The following is a 22,204-nucleotide window of genomic DNA, read 5'->3' on the forward strand; positions in this document are numbered from 1 at the left end:
GCCAGTGTAATATTCTTGGAATTGGCAGATGTGCCAAAAGCGTAATAGTCTCTACTAGTATTGTTGGAGGCAAGGGGTGAGGGTATAGAGTACCAATACAAAGTTGTTAGTTTTTATGTCTCTTACAACATACATGGCCAATGATTCTCCTTGGCCATGCTGTTTTGGAATAGAATGAGCACCTTTAATCAGCCTTTTCAGTTCAGATTGTTAGATGCTCAAGAAGACAAATGTAAAAGCATGCTGAGAGGTAGTCTAGGCGCAAAACTTAGAGTTGGGGAAAAACAGTCATAAATCAGACACTGAATATTTTATAGAGTATCATAACTCTGCATTGTACTTATGGAGACTAAAAAGAAGAGAGAATTCCTGAAGGCTTTTTAGTGAAAATTAGACAGGGGGTGAGGTATGAAAGTGTAAGATGTCACTGCATCTTGGAGCCCATGCACACAATACAGTGTGCCCATTACAGCTCTTGGGGGGGCCCCTTCAAAACTAGGAGCTATAGTTGCAAGGCATGTGACTAGGAGCAAGAGATACAAGGCTTCCTGATTCTTAGTCAGGACCAGCAGATAGGAGACCTAAGGAGGGGGAAGCCCTAGTGGGGGGGCATAGTATCCTGGAAGATACTATATAGGGGAGGATATGTCCTTACCCTTTTCCACTGTCCGAAGTGGGAAAGGTCTCGGTTTGCCAAGTATTTTGAGTCTCTTTTGCATCTTTTGGTTTCATCAGTATGCCTGTCCTGAGGAAATGGACGTAGAACTAAACTTGAACATTTGGGCTCTCCTGGCTGATGAATCTACCCACCAAAGTAGCATGAACCCTTATCCCCTAAGAAGTTAATTGCATGGTCTGATGCTATCTACACCTACCAGGGAGAGCAAAAGGAGTAGATGATACAAGTGTGGAAGTTAATGGTGGGAAGAAGAGAGATCTGAAGGCAGGTTGGTGGGCAGAGGGATGTAGTTTCAGGTGTAGGGAACAGTATAGGAAAAGCCATGAATGAAGAGACTAGACAGGAAGAGTGGTCAGAGAAAAGGGATTGAAGTGGAGGGTGAGAAAAAAGGGAGATAAAATACAGGCAGGGGAAGAGCTGTGCAGAGCCTTAGAAGTAAGAATGAAGAGCCTGACCTCAGCGTCAAGGCATGGTGCCAGAGAAAGGACTTGAGACATGAGCCATGTCATGGCGAGAGATGGGAAGTGAAGCTTGTTTCAGCAAATGAAGAAGGAAGGCTGTGGGGCTTTGTCTACCAGCTGTGCCACTGCTGGCAAAAAAGTACAAAAATCTCTCTAGTATAGACAGGGTCAAAGAGCCTGGAGAGGCGATTATAGTAGGACAGAAAGAGAATGTCCTGTGAACTGTAGGTCTGGCAGTGAGGAGTTGGCAGGTGTTAGAAGTGTTAGAAATCTAAAATGTGTGTTAATATACGTGTGAGAATTTTACCCTAGGCCCCTCTTTAGAAACCATAAAGGACCTCAAAGCAACCGCTGTCGCTCACGAAAGCTTATGCCCAAATAAATTTGTTGGTCTCTAAGGTGCCACAAGTCCTCCTGTTCTTGTTAAGGATGTGCTTGCAAATTTTTAACTTCCTTTAGGGCCAAGAAGAAAAGGAGTACTTGTGGCACCTTAGAGACTAACAAATTTATTAGAGCATAAGCTTTCGTGAGCTACAGCTCACTTCATCGGATGCAACATCTAACATATAACAGGCTGCTACTCTGAAACCTGTCATTATTTAGGGCCAAGGTTTGTTTATAAACTAGCCTCTCTAGGTAGCTCACATGTGGGGGAAAAACCTCACCTTACATGTTCTCTGGAATGTGCAGAGCTTGTTGGTTTTGTCAGACTTTTTTTGGTTGGTTGGTTAGATTTAGGATTTCTTTTTTTAGTGTTGTGAAGCTTTCGCCTTGGTAGCTTGATTAGACAGAGTGACTCGATTTAGATTGGGTGTATCAAGGTGGAAGTTTTTTGTAGCCGCCTGTTTAGTTTTACATTTTTTTTTAAGCTTAATCTCTTATGGCAAGGCTGTGTGTGTGTGCGTGGAGGGGGCAAAAAACCTGCTGTCAACTGTTTAAAGGTGCTGCAGGCAGACCCTGGCAGGTGAGAAAAGTGCTTGCAGCACTAGAGAGCAAGACTCCTCTAATCTGTTAGTAACCAACATAAATAGAAAGGTGTAATGACAGGTTTCAGAGTAGCAGCCGTATTAGTCTGTATTCGCAAAAAGGTGTAAGTCACTCATGGCTTTATTTATTTATTTTTATTTTAATTCTCCTTCAAAGACTGGATAGATTTCAGAGGCAAATGTGATCCAGCAAAGTCTACTTGTATTCTGAAACTGAGATAAACCATTTCACTCTTGAAGAGCACTTGCTATGCAATGGATTTTCTTCCCCCTTCTTTAACAGGGTAAACAGAAATGCTTAAAATTAGCAGAAGTCTTGTTGTATCTGTGTTTCCATCAACATGGAATGTGGTGGGTTCCCCCCACCTGTACACACTGTCGATTTCGCCCAGTTTATCTTTCTTGGGCAAAACCTGGTGTAACTCCATGGAAAGTAAAGGAGCGACTCTGATTCTCACCAGTGTAAGTGAAATCAGAACTGGTCCCTCTTTCTTTAGCTGAGGAGAATTGCTCCTTTTTCTTCTCTTGTCACGTGCTCCCCATGGCACCAGATAGTTATATTAATAGCGGTATCACTTTTGGAGACTGACTTCCTGGGGCAGTAGCGTCCAAGCCCTGACCTAAACTGTGACCCTCAGCGACGTTTGTGATGAGACAAAAAAACTTGTATTTGATGGCAGGAAATCCTGCCCTAATCTGAAGTGTTTTGAATCAGCCTTGTCAATATGGGATAATTGTGGGAAGCAGAGCTACCTACTGCTTCCCCGAAGTCTGAGGGACAGCTTTGATGTAAGCCAGAAGCACTCTGAGGAGCTGCTGTCCCATCCGTGCTACAGCTGCTCAGCACCTCTCAGAGTGGCTGCCTGCTGTATTACCCAGGAGGGTGGAGAGAGTAGCTCTGCCTGGTCCATTGCCTGTTTGCTTGCATGGCTGAGAGCCTCAGAAAGAGCAGGATAGGTGTTTGCTTGGCTTTGCTGGAACCTAGTGGAGCAACTAACAAAGGATGGCTGCCTTCCCAGCATCACTCCCTAGGATAGCCCAAGCGGGGAGATGGGAGGAGAACAACCAGTTACATGTCCCTGATTCTCTGCCCCAGTGGTTCTCCTTCCCTGTTCTCAACCTACTCCTTGCACAAGGGGCTGTGGTAGGGGAGCAAGATGGGGAGGCTGATGAAGGAATTGAGGGCAATTTCCACTCTTTTTGCACCACCCTGAGGGCTGTGAAGGGAGTGGAACAGGACCGAGAATAAGCCTCCAAGTATTGATTGTGGCCCCACTGTGAAATGTTTGACCCTCTGACTGAAAAGGGTGGGGTGTCGATGACAGTAGAGCCGTGTTCCCACTATGGCTGAAACTGTGGTAGCAGCACCAATATTTAAACATGGTGGTCAACTATGAGATCAACGATTGCCAAGGGCAGGTGGGGGGTGAGTAAATTAATGCCACTGCCAAATACATGAGGACTTAAGGATCACAAGGGTATAAATAAACTCTCACCACATCCCTCTTACCAGCAACAGGGATAGAGACTACTGTTTAGCTGTTTGCCACTGTAGAATCCCCTATGCTGGGGTAATTGTCTTGTGGCTGCTGATGCTGGCATTGGGTCTGCTTTTATACCAGCAGCCCAGTGGAAAGGGGCTGCATTGCAGCTCAGGTGTTGCTAGTGTAAGGGGACTGTCAAGGTTCCTTCCCCACTCTGCATTCTAGGGCACAGATGTGGAGACCTGCATGAAAGACCCCCTAAGCTTATTCTTACCAGCTTAGGTTAAAAACTTCCTCAAGGTACAAACTTTGCCTTGTCCTTGAACCCTATGCTGCCACCACCAAGCGTGTTAAACAAAGAACAGTGAAAGAGCCCACTTGGAGACGTCTTCCCTCCAAAATATTCTTCCAAGCCCTACACCCCCTTTCCTGGGGAAGGCTTGATTAAAAATCCTCACCAATTTGCATAGGTGAACACAGACCCAAACCCTTGGATCTTAAGAACAATGAAAAAGCAATCGGGGTCTTAAAAGAAGAATTTTAATTAAAGAAAAAGTAAAAGAATCGTCTCTGTAAAATCAGGATGGTAAATACCTTACAGGGTAATCAGATTCCAAACATAGAGAATTGCTCTAGGCAAAACCTTAAGTTACAAAAAGACACAAAAACAGGAATATAAATTCCATTCAGCACAGCTTATTTACCAGCCATTTAAACAAAAGAAAATCTAACGCATTTCTAGCTAGATTGCTTACTAACTTTTTACAGGAGTTCTGAAGAACGTTCCTGATCTGTTCCCGGCAAAAGCATCACACAGACAGACAGACCCTTGTGGGGAAGGAACCTTGACACGGTGGCAGTGGTGGGATCAATTTGAGATTTTTTTGGCATCATTTTGAACCAGAAGCACAGTAGGATTTTAAAAGGACATTTTTTCCCCCTTTGGGCTGCTTGGAAGCAGGTCTTAAGCTGAAAGCAGAGGTTTTTTTTCTCTCTGCCTGGGGGCCAAAGCAGCAAGCGTAACAAAGGGATTTGTCGTTTTTTGAGCTAGAGTTTTCTCTACCTCAAGGCAGGGTAGCTAACCTCCTGCAGGGAAATTCGCAAGTTTTTCACAGACCTGAAGAAGTGTTGTGTTTTTTTGTTTGTTTTTGTTCTTGTTTTTTTTTTAAGCTAAGAGCAGCTAGAGGATTTTTCTGTAGGCTGAGAATAGCTATCAGAGAACATAGGTATCGTATTACAGCACACAAATTTTCAAGCCAGTTTTTTTCCTTCTTTCTAACTCTTGGGTGTAAAGTTAGTTAAAAATAGAGAGGCTAAGATGACAGAATCCAAGACGGAAAAAGCCAAGGAGGCTGCCCATAGCAGAGCTATGGAGGTAAAGGAAAAAGAATGGAAGTATGCTGAGGAGGAAAGGGAGGCTGCCCACAGGAGAGAACTGGAGGCAGTGAAAGAGGCAGAAAAAAACCAAGAGGCTGCCCACAGGAGAGCTATGGAGGCAAAGGAAAAAGAGAGGAGGCATACACTGAAGATGGAGAAGGCAAAGGCTCAGCAGAGTGGGGAAAGAATCTTGACAGGGACTGTTGCCCCCATACTAACATTCAGTGGGGGTATTTTACTTGCTAGCTCCCAGTGCTCAAAGGGGAAGGGTTGACGGGGAATCAGAACCCTGAGACTGACAGTCCCCAGGAACAATGGAGAGAGGCCAATGCTCCAGGTCAGCCTGAATGACAGGGCAGGCAGGCTAATCAGGGAGTCAGGAGGCCTGGGAGGTCCCGTCCTCCGTGTGAGCTGGAATTGCCTGGGTAAAACAGAGTGGGGCAGAGCTAAGGAGAAAGCAGGGGCCCAAGCTAAGCTGGGGAGTGGAGCTGTGCCAGATCCAGAGGGACCAGAAAAGCGGCCCAGAGAGAGCAGACCTTGTCCTGGGAGCAGAGCTGCAGCCCCAAAGCCAGAGGCACAGCCCAGAGAGAGTAGACTTGCCCTGGGCGGAGAGCTAGAGCAACCAGAGCCAGAGAGGCCAGAGAAGCTGGAGGTAGAGCAGCAGCCGTTCTGAGGCAGAGTGGAGCTGGAGCTGGGGGTGAAGCAGTCTGGAGCCAGGTGTCGTGAGCAGCTGGGGAGAGCAAGGGGGGACACTGGGCAGTGGGCCCAGCACAGGGAGACGCCTCAGTCAGGAAGCTCTGCAGGCCAGACTCAAAGGGGGAATGGTAACCCCGACAGGGCACAGGCAATGCTGGGAAGAAGGGCCCTGCCACCTAGAGCCTGTGGCCACCATCAGAGCAAGTGTCCAACCCACATCATCCCTGCAACACAGCCAGAGCCTGAGAAGAAGGCCTGGGACTTAAAAGGAACAGACTGTGAACTGCCCTGACAGTCCAGAGACACTGTGATGTTCCTTGCCACAGAGCAAGTTGATGTGTTTCCTTTAACCTTTCCCATTTCCCCTTGTGTTTTTTTTTATTTAATTTTAATTATTAAAATTAATTGTTGATTAAATAACTTGCATTTGCTTCAAATTGTATGTAATGATCAGTGAGTCAGAGAAGTGCCCAGTGCAGAGAGAGTACCCTGGAGTGGGGACACCCTAGCCCCTGCCCTAGGTGACCGCAGCAGGATTGGGGGTCGAGCCCCCCAGGAATCCTGGGCCCAGCCTTGTTGGGGTTACGAGGACTCTGCCAGACAGGATAGTGGAAGGAGGGCCCTCAAGGGCAGGGAGGCCACTGGGTAAAGGAAGTGGGAGCAAGGACTCGGATCCTTTCGCTAGCCCACTTCACCGGGGTAGTGCAGATGCCAGGAAAGTTCGCCACAATAGCGGGACTGTTCCCCCCGCTTACACTAGCATATTTGTAACCACTTCCCTAGCAGTGGTGTCAAACTCTAGCCTTGTGGACTGGATCTGGCCAGTCTCTATCGTGTAAGATATGGACACATCAGATTCTGTAGAATCTAAGCTTTCGTTTTAAAAAAATTCCCTTCCAATTTCTGCCCCTGGACCTTTGAAGATTACACTTGATTCATGTGTGGAAGGTTATCTGCAGCAGTGTTTTTTGTCTGTCTACAAACAGTCTGGGGAAAAAGGCTTGGAGAGGCCTGAACTCCCCCAGCCTCCATTCATCTTCCTGGAGGTGTCAGTTCTTTAAATGTCAATATTAACTACTTCATTGCTGAAGGGATTGGGAGGGAAGCTCCGGACATTCATGTGTGCGGGAGGAGGAGAAGAGCTGAGAATTGTTACAGGGGAGGGAAAATGCAGAAAGGTGAATGGATGAGAGAGACAAAAGACAGGAAGAAACTGGTTCTACTCCCTTGCATAGATATCCTTAAATTGGTTTAAGTGGCTAAAATCAATTGATCTTACCCAATTAAGCTCAATCCATTTTAGCTGTTCTTAAACCAATTTTAAGGATGCCCACACAAAGGAGATGGGCCAATTTAGTTAAATCAAAGCACTTCCTGCATATGGACTATGCCAAAGAGAAAGGAATCAAGACCAAAAGGAAGAGGAACAAAGGTCAGGGATAGCAGTGGTCATAAGATGAGCATGTTTTCTCCATTGAGTGATGCTCTGTGATGCAATAGGGCACTTATCTAAATTTTAGTTCCCTATTTATTATTTGTTATTACATAGAGATGTATCTTTGATATGCAAATCTCAGTGGCTCTGGGGTCAATCCTTTGTGAACTCAAGTCCTAAACTTGTGCCCCAGATCACAGATCATAATTAAAACCAGAATTCAGCCCTCCCCACAGAATGACTTTGACTCCCCGGGCATGCAGATAATTATGAAAACGGTCCTAGAACTGTCGTAGATGACCTTGGAAGCCAGTCTCAAACATTATTTTGCTAGTGTAGTTCTTGGGATGGAGGAAGGTAAAGACTTTTCCAACAGGTCTGGGACGTTGTTGATGCTAGTGTAGTTTTAGATATAGTGTGGACAGACTAAAATTAAACAGTGCAATACACATCCCACTGTGTGTGTGTGAGAGAGAGAGTGTGAGAAAGTCAGATTGACTTTCTCTTGAATCATCCTGCGCTTTGAATCAGCTTGACATAAAATCACCTGCTCATTAATAATAACAACACAAAAGCAGTTTAATGGTTGTCTTAGTGGAAAAATACAGGAGACTGTCATCAACTGTTGCTTCTGGCTTTTCTGCAGTAATACAAATAAATGAGGTCACAGGTTTAAAGGAGCAGGCTGTACTTGCACAAATCCAAAGTGTCCTCTTAACACTTGGTGCGTGTTGCAATACAGCCATATTATTGCTCCCGGTATGCCCAAAATGTTACCTGCTGAAAACTCTTATTTAATTTTAGACAGTACAGAATTTTGGTTAAAAGTCCAGATTTGGTGTGTGTTCTTAAGTGGGCTGATTTTTTTGTTTTTGTTTTTTTTAAACCATTAAATTCTTTAGTGAATTACTTAGTACTAATTAATTCTGCTCTGCTGTAATCTTTCGGTTAGAGTGGAATACTTAGGCTGGAGCAAATCTGAAAAGAAGATATAGATAGAATATGGCCTTAGCCAATATTTTCCTATAGTCTTCACTTTTATCTAATGAAGTTTTGTTGTCTTATTATAATCTAGGGTAGCTTCGAAAGATAAGTAAAAGGTCTGTTTGTCATTAGAGGGTCACATGTTCTGTCTAAATGTTGACATCACATCTACAAGTCTGTGTGATGCATTACAAAACAGGAACGTATTTTTGACACAACAGGAGCATACGGTCCCTGTTAAAATTAGAACTTAAAGATATACATCAACTGTAGGTCAGCAAAAAATATTCTTTAGTTTTTCTATATAGAGTACAGATGTTGCATGGGGGTAGCTGCATATCCTAGCTCTTTAAGATAAACGGTTTAGTGATTTTTCATAGAATGAAGTCACTCTTAATTCTTGATCTTGCAGATGATTCTGCCAATAAAGATTTCATAGCTCCTGCTGAAAGCTGATTAGCAGATCTCTGCTATATGAGACCATTTTTGTGTCTTCTGCATACAATATAATAATCACACCCACGGTGATTACAGAATAGACCGACTGAATGTCTGTAAGCTAGTCTACTAGACTCAAGCTAGTCTACTTTTTTTTTTCTTGTTTAAAAACTGCTGTGGCTCAAGTCTCCATGGATCTACCTGTCCCTGTTTTTTCGCCAACCAGGTGATCCTCAGTGGTTTCAATAAGTTGAAACTGGAATGCAGCTGTTCTCCAGAGACTACACCTAGCGACAAGAGCTTTGTTACTATTAGAATAAAGTAAGCTAGACACGTACAAACAGATCTTCCATATGCAGAACAGAACAAATTGTCATTGGTAGCTGGAGGGTATGGTGCTGACTTGCACTGTTCAGCGTCATAAAAGTTTTGATCTCTCAGGACACGGTTTGAGGTCTGTCTCTATTTACTACAAGGTGTGGCAGAGCAGGACAGTGGAACTTGTCATACAGTGGGGGGAGTATTTCAGATGTAGTCATAATGGCACAAATCTCTGGCTGCTTGCATCAGTGACTACAAGAATACTCTGGCTTCTGAATTATCTTGCTTTATAGATGACAGGCCAGCCTGCCTGTCATTAAGAGTATTGCTTCCTTGATTCCAGTCTTCATGAAATAAATGCCTCTGTTTTCTACATGCCCTGCACACCCACAGAACCTACTGACTTCAGCTAGATTTGGGTGTGCTCAGACCCTTGAAAATCTGCTCATTGGCCACTTTAGGGTGAAAGTGCAAGCAGTTTCATACACTTATCTCTGCATAAATCCTTGCAATGAAGCATCTGACTGCAATAGGCTGAAGTTATACTTTTCATCACAGGCAGGTAAGGGGATACAATCTGCAACATGGTGTTTGCAGCTACATAATACTCAGCCTAGGAGATCTACATTCTTATCAAAATGGGCCATATTTGCTATTATAGGTGTGTGTGTGTGTGTGTGTGTGTGTCTTCTACCAGAATATTTCACTGACTTCAATCAGACCTCTCGTGGAACTAGGTACTACTCAATGTGAGTAAGGCTACAGTCTCTAGATCTTTATAGCTATCTCTTCAGCGGTGCCTCGGAAATGGACTCCCATGCCAACAAACCTGTTTTGTTTTGTTTTTGTTTTTTTCTTTAGATTTGAGGATTAATGTGCAGCTTACTTTTTGTATAATGATGCATTTCCTTTTGTGATTCTTCTCAACCTTCACCTCCCTCTTCAGGGCACTTCTCATTCTTGCGCCATGACCTGGGAAGTTTGGAAGTACAGTGTAACAGAACACATTAGTGTCACCCATAGATCCTCCTACAGCTAAAAGCGAGCCTTTAGAATGTCCCTCCCTCCCACCATCCAGTTTTCCTGAGGCTCTTTCCCTGATAGGAGTGACATGGTGAAGTCCTTGTCACCACTAAGTTTGGAACATCCAGTCTAGACAGACTTGCTGTAGGTCAGTATTGACCTTTTCTTTTCTTGGAGGGGTGTGTGTGTGTGTGTGTGTGTGTGTGTGTGTGTGTGTGTGTGTGTAATATATATATATATATAATTTCCTTCTTTCCTAAGAGCATAGACTTTAAATTCTGGGATAACAGCCATCCTCTGAAGGAATACTAATCCATTAAAAGCTATAGTGGTTATACGTACACAGAGGCAGATGGGGACCCCATCTTGACTCTGGACCTCAGGAAATTCATTTGTGATACATATATTTTATTATTCCAGCAAGCGAGTGGAATAAACTGCATTCTGATGTATTCACAAAGTACATGTTTAAATTGCATGTAGTGCCAAACAACCTACTTGGATCAAGGCCTCCTTGTGCTAAGTGCTGTAGACAAACATAGTAAGAGATTGTAAATTCATTTTATAGAAAATCTATTGAGTTACCTTTACTTTTATGAAGGGGAGCCTTCTCTTTAACTGCTTCTCCCTGAAATGCTTGTTAGGGTGCTTTGTCTTGTCTGGTGTGGGGACTGCAAAGTTAATGTCTCTAGTAAAGGGAGCCTAACTAATCTCATATAAAATTCCCTCCTCTCTTCTCCCAATTCACCTCACTGCATGGTTCATAAGCATTTGCATTATTATCTACTGCCTCTTTGTTCCTGTCTCCAAGTGTGCATATTTTAAAAATGTCTGTTAATGTGCACGCTGCATTCAGTGCTGCATATGCTTGGGGAACATGCACTCTGAAATGTGCTTTGGATAGCTAATGTGCTTTGGATAATTTCTTAAAAAAAAAAAAAAAAAAGCCTCCCCCCAAAAAGCCAGCCAAGAAGGAAACGTGCACCTAATCAGTGAGGTGGCTACTGTCATTTTGTTTGTATGTTATGTTTCTCTTTCGCTAGAAGAGATAATAAGCTTCAGGCTTTTTGGATGCCATTGGTCTATCCAGCAGCCCTACCCCACTGCCTGGCAGCCTTGTTGGAAGGTTTGTTTGGGGGTGGCCCTGCAGTTTCTGCTTCTAGCCATCAGGTGCTGCTGTTGCAGAGGAATTTCAGACATTCATATTGTCTCTCACTCTCCATTCTCTGCTTCCACTTGCTCGTTTCAAACTTGGAAGAAGTGCTGGGGAGGAGGGGGTGGTTGCTGCAGTTTGGTGGCCTGGTGTCTGCCTCCACCAAGGGAGGCAAAGAGCCGAGAAGGAGGGAACAGAGACTGGGCGACAGGATGGGTGAGGGGGTGGGGGGGGGGGGGAGGGAGGCAGAGTGGGGGAGGCTGCTCTGGACTCTCCAGTCCTCTTCTTCCCCCCCTCCCCACGGTCTCACCGGCCTGCTCTTCCATTACCCTAACCTCCTCCATCCCCACAAACATCCCTGCTTCTAAGAGATGAAGAGGCTAGGCTTGGCCTAAAGCTTCTTACTCCCACCCCACTTCCATTGCAATTAAATGGGGGGGGGGGGGAAATAGGGAATGCCAGATGCAAAGGTGTGGAGAGTCTGGCAGCATGTTGTTGAGAATGCATGTTCTTTGGGGCAGGGGCAGTGTTTGGAGAGTGCTAGCACATTTTGGTTGCTACTACAACATAAAACAGTATTTAGAATGTAATTACTCACTTGTCCATACTGTGTAAAGCAGCCTCCAAATTCAAGGCGCTGAGGTGACTAGAATTCGCATTTGGTTTTATGCTACGTTAAAAGCTGCATCAGGACGGGGTTACGGTTTGATGGAGGTGACCTCTTGAGAGCTATCACAGGAGTAGGGCCCTACCAAATTCATGGCCGTGAAAAACGCGTTGTGGACCGTGAAATTGGATCTCCCCCGTAAAAGCTAGCTATTTGTAAGGGAGGGAGAGGCAGGGCAGGGGTAGGGCTGGGGGTACACCAGCAGGGGGCTCCTGCCATGCACCGGGCTCAAGTTGCTAGTCCAAGCTGGGCTGGGGAGGGATGGGACTTCCTCTTCCCCTGCAGAACTGCTCTTGGTGGTGGAGATCAGACCCATCTCCAGGAATCTCCCCTGGGTGCAGGAAGCTCTGCAGCTGCTGCCTTCAGAGCAGAAGTGAGGGTGGCAATCCCATGACGGCCCCACAACCCCCTTTTTCGTTAGGTCCCCCACAGTTACAATATTGTGAAATTTCTAGATGTAAACATCTGGAAACATGAAATTGACTATTTTAAATATCCTATGGCTGAAATTGACCAAAATTGACTGAATTTGGTAGGGTCCTACTCATGAGACTTTACCACCTTGAGCCAAAGTAGCTCAAAAAGAGCTGTTCTCTTATGCGGACTGAGGATTCTGAATCTTATCAGAACCAAAATCTTGGGAGTGAATTTTGGATCCAGGTATATGGATTCAAACACTTAACCCTCACTCCCAATCTCTTCTGTAATTGAAAGTCATTTAGAGAAAGATTTTTAAAAGTAAAGGTAAAGATGGACCAGATATCAGAAACTATGTTCCTTTATCAGAAGAGTAAAAAATGTGTTTGAGTCACAACTCCTTAAAGCGTGCTCTCTCTCTCTCTCCACTGGACAGTTTAAATCAGGTTTGCATCTTCCCCCATCCCTTTCCTTCATCCACTTCCCCTCAAATAACCTCCTGAGCAGAGATCTTATAGGCGAGGTTTGCTTTGCACATTTGTTTTGTCCTGGAACTGTTAGAGAGAAGTGTTTTTAATACCCCTGAAGATAATGTGTGAGTTGGGGGGGAGGGGTTGGGGTAGGAGAGGTGTATTACAGTTTGCTAACTCTGTTGGGGGTCCTAGACAAAATAAGTAACTTATCAGCAAATGAAGAACAAAGCCTGTCAATATGATAATATGTTTAGGTTTCCATATTTTAAAATCTTCTCCTAGCAGCGAATTACCAAAATATTTTATGTGTATTAAGCAGCCACATACTTACTTTCTTCTTTTTAAGCTTAATAAAATTAGCAAGATGATGACTCTTAAGCATTTATTTTGGTCAGTGCAGCTCTTTCTGGTAGCCTTTTTATATCTTTCTCCCGGTGTTTTTTTTTTTTTTTTTTTTTTTTTTTTTTTTTTTTTTTTTGGCTTAGATTTAACTACGTGCATTTGAATCCATACATTTTGATGGTTTCAAAATATTGGCTGCATGGTACTCCATATGGCTTCAGTAAAACATTAAACACATAATCTTACAAAGATATCCCTTCTGTATACATATCTCCTTTTTGTCTTCCTCCCCTCTCCCCCCCTCCAGTGAGGCAAAGACAGTCCCAAGCCACCTGTTAGCATTACATCATTGACTCCCAAGAACACAGTTGTACCAAAGGTCTTAAACAAAGTAGTTCTTCTCGTATTGTTTGCACTCAAAGAGCTAATGTCATGCCAACTGATGTCATTGTATGTCTTTGTGTAATTGCTATGGAAACAGGCAGGTGGGGAGCCTGGAGCTGATGTCATCGTGGAATGAGGGGTAGAAAGAATTTTAAAAACTATTCTGCTTTTCATTTAGTGTTTTGTGGTGCCACCCACTTGAAAAGAAAACACTGCTTTAAAATTCCACAGTATAATAGGATACACAGGGGAAGTGTAACTTAAACTGATTTTCCCCTGGTCCACTTCCTCACCGTTATTAATGTCCTAAAAATAATAAATGTTGTTGCATATTTGCAACTACTCTAGGCAGAAAAAGTGGGGCTGCTGTTTGCCACATGTTAAGTGAGCTCCTCGACTGTGATCGTTTTTATAAGGAGTACAGTCTTTTAAAAAAACAAAACTTCGCTACTCTGTTGCCTAGTATGAATTAATGGATTATGTCTCCCTCCATCTGTTGACATTTTTCCACATGAAAATGTTATGCTGTGCTGGACTATCTCTGCTGCACTGATCAGTGAAGGCCTTGAACAGATAAAGTTAAGACTTGTATATTATAGTTCAAATGTTTAACCCTCCCACCCTACAATTTAAAGCAAAGTGATTCAACCTGTTGTACAGCTTTGTTCAGATAACTACTTTCTCTCACCCCACAAAACTAGAAGCCCCAGCCATATGGGGTGCAACTGTGTACTGATGTGTTGCATGGAAACACGTTTGACTATTAACTTCTTCCCTGGTATATCTTGTCTATACTAAAAAATAAAAATAAGTGATATTTGGGATGTATTGCAGCAGCTGTTACCAATGGTACAGCTGCACTGGTGGTAGCAAAAACGTAAGCACTGGCATTGATGGGGGATCAGGCACTTTTACAACTGTGTTCTGAAAACCTGCTCTGAGGAGGCAAACCCTCAGGCTTAGTGCAGAGTTGAAGAAATGTACGTATGTGAGCAGCTCTCTCATGTGAGCGGTAGATTCCTCACAAATCTCCAGCTGAAATCTCTGCCCTTACGCTCGCTCTCTCTTGCGCTCTCTCTCTCTCAGGTGGACTCAGCAGTTTTAAACAGAACCATGAAAACCTCTGTGATAACTCCCTCCAACTTCAGGAGTGCCCAGAAGGTGGAGGAGGCGCATCTGCGGTGCCGGCCACACTACCTCAGTCCATCCCCACCACTCCGGACATAGAGAATGCCGAGCTGACCCCCATCTTGCCGTTCCTTTTCCTTGGAAATGAGCATGATGCTCAGGACTTGGAGAAGATGCAGAGGATGAACATAGGATACATAATCAACGTGACCACCCACCTCCCCCTCTACCATTACGAGAAAGGCTTGTTCAACTACAAGCGGCTCCCTGCCACTGACAGCAACAAGCAGAATCTCAGGCAGTACTTTGAAGAGGCTTTTGAATTCATTGGTAACTATTCTTGCCTGGCAATTACTCTTGTTATAACCCTTGATACCTGTTTGAAAACCTTGAATGAACTTAGTGCTACGCTGACAGCTCAGAAAGCTTGTTAAGACCGGATTTGTTGTTTTGAGAAATGCAGAGCCTATTGACTTCAGAATTGTGGCACCTCTTATTAAAGTCAGACTTCAAGTCCTCTTTATCTATATACAGTGGCAATATTGCCAAACCCCAAGTGCTCAAAATTAATGAGCCGTGCCTCCAAAAATCATGAGATTTTATTTTAAAAAAGTATTTGCCTTCTGGGTCTTTAGCGTGGTCACGTTTTCCAGCTTTTCTCAATAACCAGGAGGGCTAAAAACTTACCCCCTTTTGAAAACCTGAGAGTCTTTCTAATATTGTAACTCCAGAAGCAGAGGCATTAAACATATCAAGACTTGTGATGATGCAGTCTTAAGAGGTGGCAACATTGCGGTGCTGGTGTAAGCTTTCCAAATATACTGTCATGCCAACCTGACTCAGTGCTGACCGGGAGGGTAGACAGAGTAGCTCCATTTTCTCTCTACTTAGTGCCCCGTCTCCTCCACTTAAAAATGATTGAGGATACTACACTTTGCAGTAGTGTTTTGGAGCCCTACTATGATAAGTTTGTTTGTTTGAGGTCCATACGCGTTAGGAATGAATGGTATTTTTAAGCAGTTAATCACTTTAACCTAACCATAGGTACAATCTTGAAGTCATCTGTTTAAAGTAATTCGCTGAGGTTTTTCTTCTATTATTTTTATTGCTGCCTAAACCATGAAAAAGTAATACTCTTTTATATAGTCTTCATTCAAAGCATGCTTGCTAGGTGCACTCACTTACGATGAGCAGTCCATATTTTTTGTTTTAAAGGCAAATATTTACCACTTTTCTGCTCTGTCCCATTAAAAATCTTGCTCCTGGTCTGTTGTCTCCATGATATAAAAATATGTCCCTTTCCTTTCCCCTTTTCCCTTCTTAAAAAAAAAGTCTCTGTCCTCAACCTCCCTATCATGACAGACCTGCTCCAAGTGCTTTACCAATGCTCATTCAGCTTCACAGTACTTTTGTAGCCTGTGGATAGGAGTTAGAGCCCAAGTGCTGCTTTCAAGAAGGGTAAGTCTGCCCATGCTGCTGTGAGTATGCTGCTTAGCTCAGGTAGACAGACTTGCTAGCTCTGCTTCAATTAGCATGCTAAAAATAACAGTGTCACTAGCTGCCTGAGTATGAATCCAGAGGGTCTGGGCAGGTTTTTACTCCCGGCATATATCCCAAGCTACCACAGGCTATACTCCTTTTTATACTGTGCTAGCTTGAGTAGAGCTAGGTCATGTTCGTCTAATGAAGCTGAGAATCATGCTCCCAACTGCAATGTAAATGCACCCTAAGGCCAGTAAATGTACCCAAAGGCCCAACCATTTTGCAGTCCGGATACAGGCTCAATCCCTTCAGGGCTGATAATCTTCCAGTCCCCTCCCACAATTCCTTCACATGTGCCTAGGACAGACCAGTTCACCTGCAATTCACTGTTAAAGAATCCTAGAATGACTCTGCTTACTGTAGCACAAAGAATCATGGGATATGCCTCCAGAAGCCCAGGTGTGACACAGGAGGGAGTGTAGCACCAGTGAGCATACAGTGACTGCGGCAGGGCTTTTCAGTGTGGATGCTTGCATCTGGGCTAGGCTAATCCACATGCCAGTCACCTGGGCTCAATATTCAGTGAAAGAAGACATATCCTTTAGGAGCATGCAGCAGCATTGTGTTATAGTTGACCTTCCCAGTCCCACTGTTGGATCTGCTAGCTCCCCCCCCCGGCTTATGAGTTTCAGAAGAGATGAATATCCATAGCTTCAATTGACTTGAATTGTAGTTGGGTGCTCAGCACCTCTGACATCCAGGTCCTTGTTGTCTCCATTAGGACTGTGCCAGGGTTGGAACTAATGGATCCAATTTCAGGATTGGAGTCTAATGCAGGAAACTAAGGGCTTGTCTGCACGGCCCTACAGTGCAGACTATAGGCATGTGTGTTGCATTGTAATGGTCCTGTGTAGACCCTGCTCATGTGAACTAAAAGATACCTAGTTTTGAGTTAACGTACTATAGAGTCCTGTTTGAAAAGGGGCTACATTAACACAAACTAGGTACCTTTTAGTTCTCACAAGCAGAGTCTACGTGGGCCGTTGCAACGCAACACTGTAGTGCAGGCTGCAACTCGTACCCTGTAGCGTGTGCTGTGAGGCCACGTAGACAAGCCCTGAGAATAGCACATTCTACTGAAACTACCTAACGTTGCTTTCCTTCATGGCAGTGCTAAGGGTAGTGTCAGCTTGGAGAGTGTGTGTGGAGAATGTCTCTGACTCTGCCCAGTCCAGCTGTATTTTTTTTTAATTGTTTAATTGTGTCAATGCATCAGAGTCTCATAGAACTGGAAGGGAACTTGAGAGGTCATCTAGTCCAGTCCCCTGCACTCAAGGCAGGGTTAAGTATTATCTAGATCATCCCTGACAGGTGTTTGGAGATTTTTTTTAAGAGCAGGTTAGACAATGATGGAGATTCCACAACCTCTTGGGCAATTTATTCCAGTGCATAACCACCCTGACAGGAAGTTTTTCCTAATGTCCAACCTAAACCTCCCTTGCTGCAATTTAAGTCCATTGCTTCTTGTCCTATCCTCAGAGGTTAAAGTAATGGTTACGTCATTGTGACTATTAATATAAATAAGTAGACAGAAGGTAATTATAACTGTGTTGGAATTCAGCTGGGAGACGCTAAGGTTAACATCTTGGCTCTTATTAAAAGTTTCATGAGATCTCTCACTAGAAGTGCTCAGGATTGCTGTTCTACCACATTTAACTGGTTTATTTGCCAAATGCTTCCTACAGTTGCTGCCCCACACTTAGCTCCGCCAGGGGTAGCAGTAGTGTCGTGTTTGAGGATATTGAAGTATAGCCGTCTACTTGCCTGCACAGCAATAATCTGTAATTGGTCATATGTAACCAATTACACTCCTATATGCTCCAGTTTGTACTAAATTAGTTTCACTAAACCTGGATTACAGCAGGAATGGAAAAGTTAAAATGGCCTCTCTGGAGAAGGTGAGGAGGTGAACACAATGCAGGGAGGAAGTCTTGTTTTATATTGTTGAGTAAAAAAGAGAAGCTGGGTCATGAACTCAGCCAAACCCTAAACTTCTAATTCATGAGAACAGGAAGATGCAGTGAGGCCTGGCTTACATTAAGACATTACAAATTTCACAACCATTCTTGAAAAGAAAAGGTTCTATATTCAGCATTTATAACAACTGCAGGATTAGATCCCATTGAAACCATTCATAAACAATGCTTGGTCTACTACCTGATCCAAGCGCAGAGAAAACTACAAGAAGGCCTCTCACAGGCCAGGCTAGAAAGTATGTGTTTCCTAAATCCGTTTTACTTTCCTTTTTAATAACTGCAGCTTGAGGGCCTGCTTGTGTGTTTAATAAACAACTATATCTTATCAGTTGGCTACATTTGCAGTTACGTAACCAGTCAAAGCTTTTTTTTTTTTTTCTTTTTTTCTTTTGCTTGCCTTGAGGGAAATTTAAATTGCATTTGAAAAGATCTGGAAACATCTTAAACTGTGTGGTTTTTAAAATAAATCAATCCATCTGGGGTTTTGAAAACTGAAGTCATAGAACGTGAAGGCAGAAACTTGCTGGAAAGAGACACCAAAAGTTCATGCAGTTACAAAACTCCAGCTTTTACTTCCTCAAATACTAACCGGCAAAAATATCCTGGGGGAATTTAGCCAAATTTGTACTGTCAAAATAGTCCTGTTCTTGATCTAATGTGTTCCTTTATCCACACTTGTTAGCTGTTGTTTTCCTTTTGCTCTAACCCATGTGAAGAGCATGGAACATGCTTTGTGAATTTTTGTGCAAAATACAACCTGCCTAGAGTTAGGAGCATCCTTTAAGGTTCCCTTGCTTTTGCTTTAGGGATTTGTCATTCTAAAAATGTTCAGGGGTTGGGGGTGCGGGGGGGAAGAAGATTGGTGTTGCAATTTGTTTTTCCAGATACTGCTGAGGTACAATTCCTGGAGATACCCTTTTCCCAAACCCTGCCCACATGTTGCTGTGCTTACATCAAGGGACACAAGTTAATGCTTAGAATTGTGCTCAGATTGGGTATAGGATTTGTCCTAACCACCTTTCTTCACACTGCTAAAGGTGATTAAAACTGGGCTGGGAGCAGAGGGGAAGTTGGAGCATACCACTCTTTCCTCTTTTTCATATACAAGAAGGAACTGGGAGTCAGAATTTCTGGGTTCTTTTCTCAACTCTGCCAGACTTGCTGAGTGCCCTGGGCAAATTATTTAACTTCTCTACAGCTTTCTCTTTTGCAATATGGGTATAATATTTGCTGCTTTTGCAAAGACATTGTGAAAGAATGTCAGGCTAAAGTTCATCCAAAGTGCGGATCGGTAGAAAACTTTCCAAGAGTAGAATGTTTCCAAGTATCTTACAATGAGTAGTGACTGTGAGCTTTATAACACCCTTATGGGAGGTGGTATTAACCTCTGGACTGAATTTTCTTCCCATTTAAATGGGGATAAATCGCATGCCCAAAATTATTAGACTATTTATGCTTGAAAGGGAGTAGAACTCAACTCTCCTGCTTCCTAGTCCTGTGCCTTGACTAAAGATCATGCTATTCGTAAATAAGTATTACCCTGCAGTGCCTGCAACACAACCATTGCAATATTGTGCTCATGTAAGAGCAATTGAGATAAGAAATGGATTTAACCAAATCTGAAACTGTCTACTTTCTGTACTTTCTGCTGCATTTTGGCTCGGGTAAAGGAATTTTTTTATTTTTTTTTTTAACAGTCCAATTGATTTTCCACTTTTTTTTTAATTATCTTGCTGTGCGTGAAACCTAAGTGAGGGGGTTTTCACTGACTGTTTCCTTTGAATTAATTGGAAATTGCATTGAGATTATCTGATTTTAATTTAAAAACAAAATCGCGCCTTGCCCTTCTTTCCAGCAACAAGTGTTACCTCTGTCTTTTGTTTGTTTCCAGAGGAAGCTCACCAGTGTGGAAAAGGCCTCCTTATTCACTGTCAGGCTGGTGTGTCACGCTCTGCCACCATCGTCATCGCTTACTTAATGAAGCACACACGGATGACCATGACGGATGCCTATAAATTTGTCAAAGGCAAACGACCAATCATTTCTCCTAATCTTAACTTTATGGGGCAGTTACTGGAGTTTGAAGAAGATCTAAATAATGGCGTTACTCCACGAATTCTCACACCAAAGCTGATTGGGGTGGAGACTGTTGTGTGATAGTGAAGCTAAGAGGTGCCATAAAATAAAGGGATTATCATATTCGTCACTTGATATGGGGGGGAGGGGAAGGGTTGTGCTTCCCCCCCCCCCCGCAAACTTGGTGACAAAAAACTTTTTTTTTTTTTTTTTTTTTTTGGTGAGGAAAGGTTTTTAAAACAAATCCAAGAACTTCACTACGTTTGATGGAATGCCACTGAGATTTCCTTCCTAGAAACTGACAAAGCAGGGAGGCTTCCAAACAAAATGAGTAATTTTTAAAAGCAACACAACAGGGGGGAAAAAAGCCTGTGCTTCTTTGTTTATTTTATTTTTCGTAGCCACTTGTAGAGTTTTATGGCTAAGTAGTCTGTGCAGGTTCATAGACCGAAGAAAACCATGTTTAAAACAACATGCAAACAGCCAAAACAAAGCAGAAAAGATTCTTTCTGAAGCATATGGGCCTTGATTCTGCAAAGGCTTTGCTAAAGATAAAGCAAAATGCTCACTGGTGCAAAGGAAATCGGAGCAGCTTAGAACGTCTGCAAGGCACTTTTCATACTCCTGATAGAAACAAAAGAAAAAAACAACAACATTTATTTGGTGTGTTTCATGTTCTGGTTCTATTTTTCTATTTTTGGGTGTAAAGAGGTTTTAACAGCAAGGGACTTTGACCATTCTATGCCATATGCCTTCACTGGCTTCTTGTGCAATAATAATAATTTGGGGTTTATTTTGAGTGTGCAAACTGATTACAGCTGACTGCCCAATAATAATAATACAAAAATAATTTTTAAAGCGTGACAGCAGCCGGCTTGGTTTAGAAGAAATAAACAAAAGCAATTATATTTTCCTTTTTATTCGTTTAGTTTGATTCTGGTTACAGTGCCATAAACCTTGTTACATATGTATATCAGAATGTAAAAAGTCAAGAACAAGCAAAGTTTATTTAAGATATTTTTCGCACAAAATATTGGTGTGTTTCTGTCTATGTAAAAAAAATTTGATTATAAAAATGAGAAATTCTTTTGGAAATCGTGTGTCTTTTATTTCTTTAATTACATATTTCATTTGCTTTATATGCGCTGGGCTTTTTTTTTTTTCAGTATAGAACTGCATTTGATGAAACTGGTATCCCTAGCCTTCCCTCTTTTATTCCCTTTCTTCTCCCACACACACACTTTTATTTTTTTATTTATTTTTTAATATAAGAATTAATCAAATTGCTGTGCAGGCTAGATGAACTAGTTCAATCAGTGAGGACTTTTTGTGGAGGAGCTGTTGTCTCTGCAGTTTGGTAGCAAAGCACTCATTTGGGAAACTGCAGAATCAAGTCTTCCCACTAATTTCTTCCCTCCCCACCCCCCATGTTTAGTTTTATTATCATCCATGTTATGACCTTCTGTACCGTACTCGGTTAAGAGAGAATGGGATCTAATTTCACAATTTAAAATCCATGTTGGGTTTACTTCCCACTTCGCTGCATTTATTCCCCCCCATACCCACTGATCCTCTCACTTCCGGGCCACGTCACAGTGTAAAAGTGTGGTGTGTATTGCAGGTTCAGTATTTAGCACTGATTGCTTTCAATAGATAGGTTAACCCTTTTAAAAAAGTTAAGGTGTGGGGGGGTTTTTCTTCCCCCGCCCCCCCCAGTGTAACCTGGTCTCGTTGTGGACTGTTGCCAACCCAATGTGTATTTGTATTAATGTGAAATGATTAGAAAAACTGTCTGACTTTTTTTTTTGGTGAAAATTGAAATATCCCAGGAAGTCTGATAGCAGTGATGGTGCCTTGTGAATCAAAATCTACACGGACTGAACTAAATTAAAACAGGGCATGTCAGCAAAACTTATGTATAAACACATTACACCTGTATATTTTTGTGGACATTTTGCTTAAAAAAAATGTTGTTACTATACAAATATTTTCTTGAAACTTATCCCTTTTTATTAAATTATTTTTCTACTATAATTGATTTTTTTTTCCTTTCGCTATACACTCTTAGTCTTCTTTCCACTTCATCCTTAATGAATGTTTTGTGTGCAGTGAAACCCATCAGTGACCACTCCTGGGACCACCAAAATGTAGTCATTTAACAG

General features: G+C 42.7%; 1 protein-coding gene across 1 annotated transcript in view; it reads left to right on the top strand.

Annotated features, from left to right (window-relative positions):
* Positions 1-21,137, top strand: part of DUSP10 (dual specificity phosphatase 10) — a 38,632-nt gene extending 17,495 nt beyond the window's left edge. Inside the window, exons 3-4 of the mRNA XM_038397072.2 lie at positions 14,407-14,778; positions 19,858-21,137. Coding sequence (XP_038253000.1) covers positions 14,407-14,778; positions 19,858-20,123 — 638 coding nt within the window. The 3' untranslated portion in view covers positions 20,124-21,137. The remainder of the gene's footprint in view (positions 1-14,406; positions 14,779-19,857) is intronic.
* The last annotated feature ends 1,067 nt before the right edge of the window (positions 21,138-22,204 follow it).

This window comes from Dermochelys coriacea, chromosome 3 (assembly GCF_009764565.3).
Source record: "Dermochelys coriacea isolate rDerCor1 chromosome 3, rDerCor1.pri.v4, whole genome shotgun sequence".
NCBI lineage: Eukaryota > Metazoa > Chordata > Testudines > Dermochelyidae > Dermochelys > Dermochelys coriacea.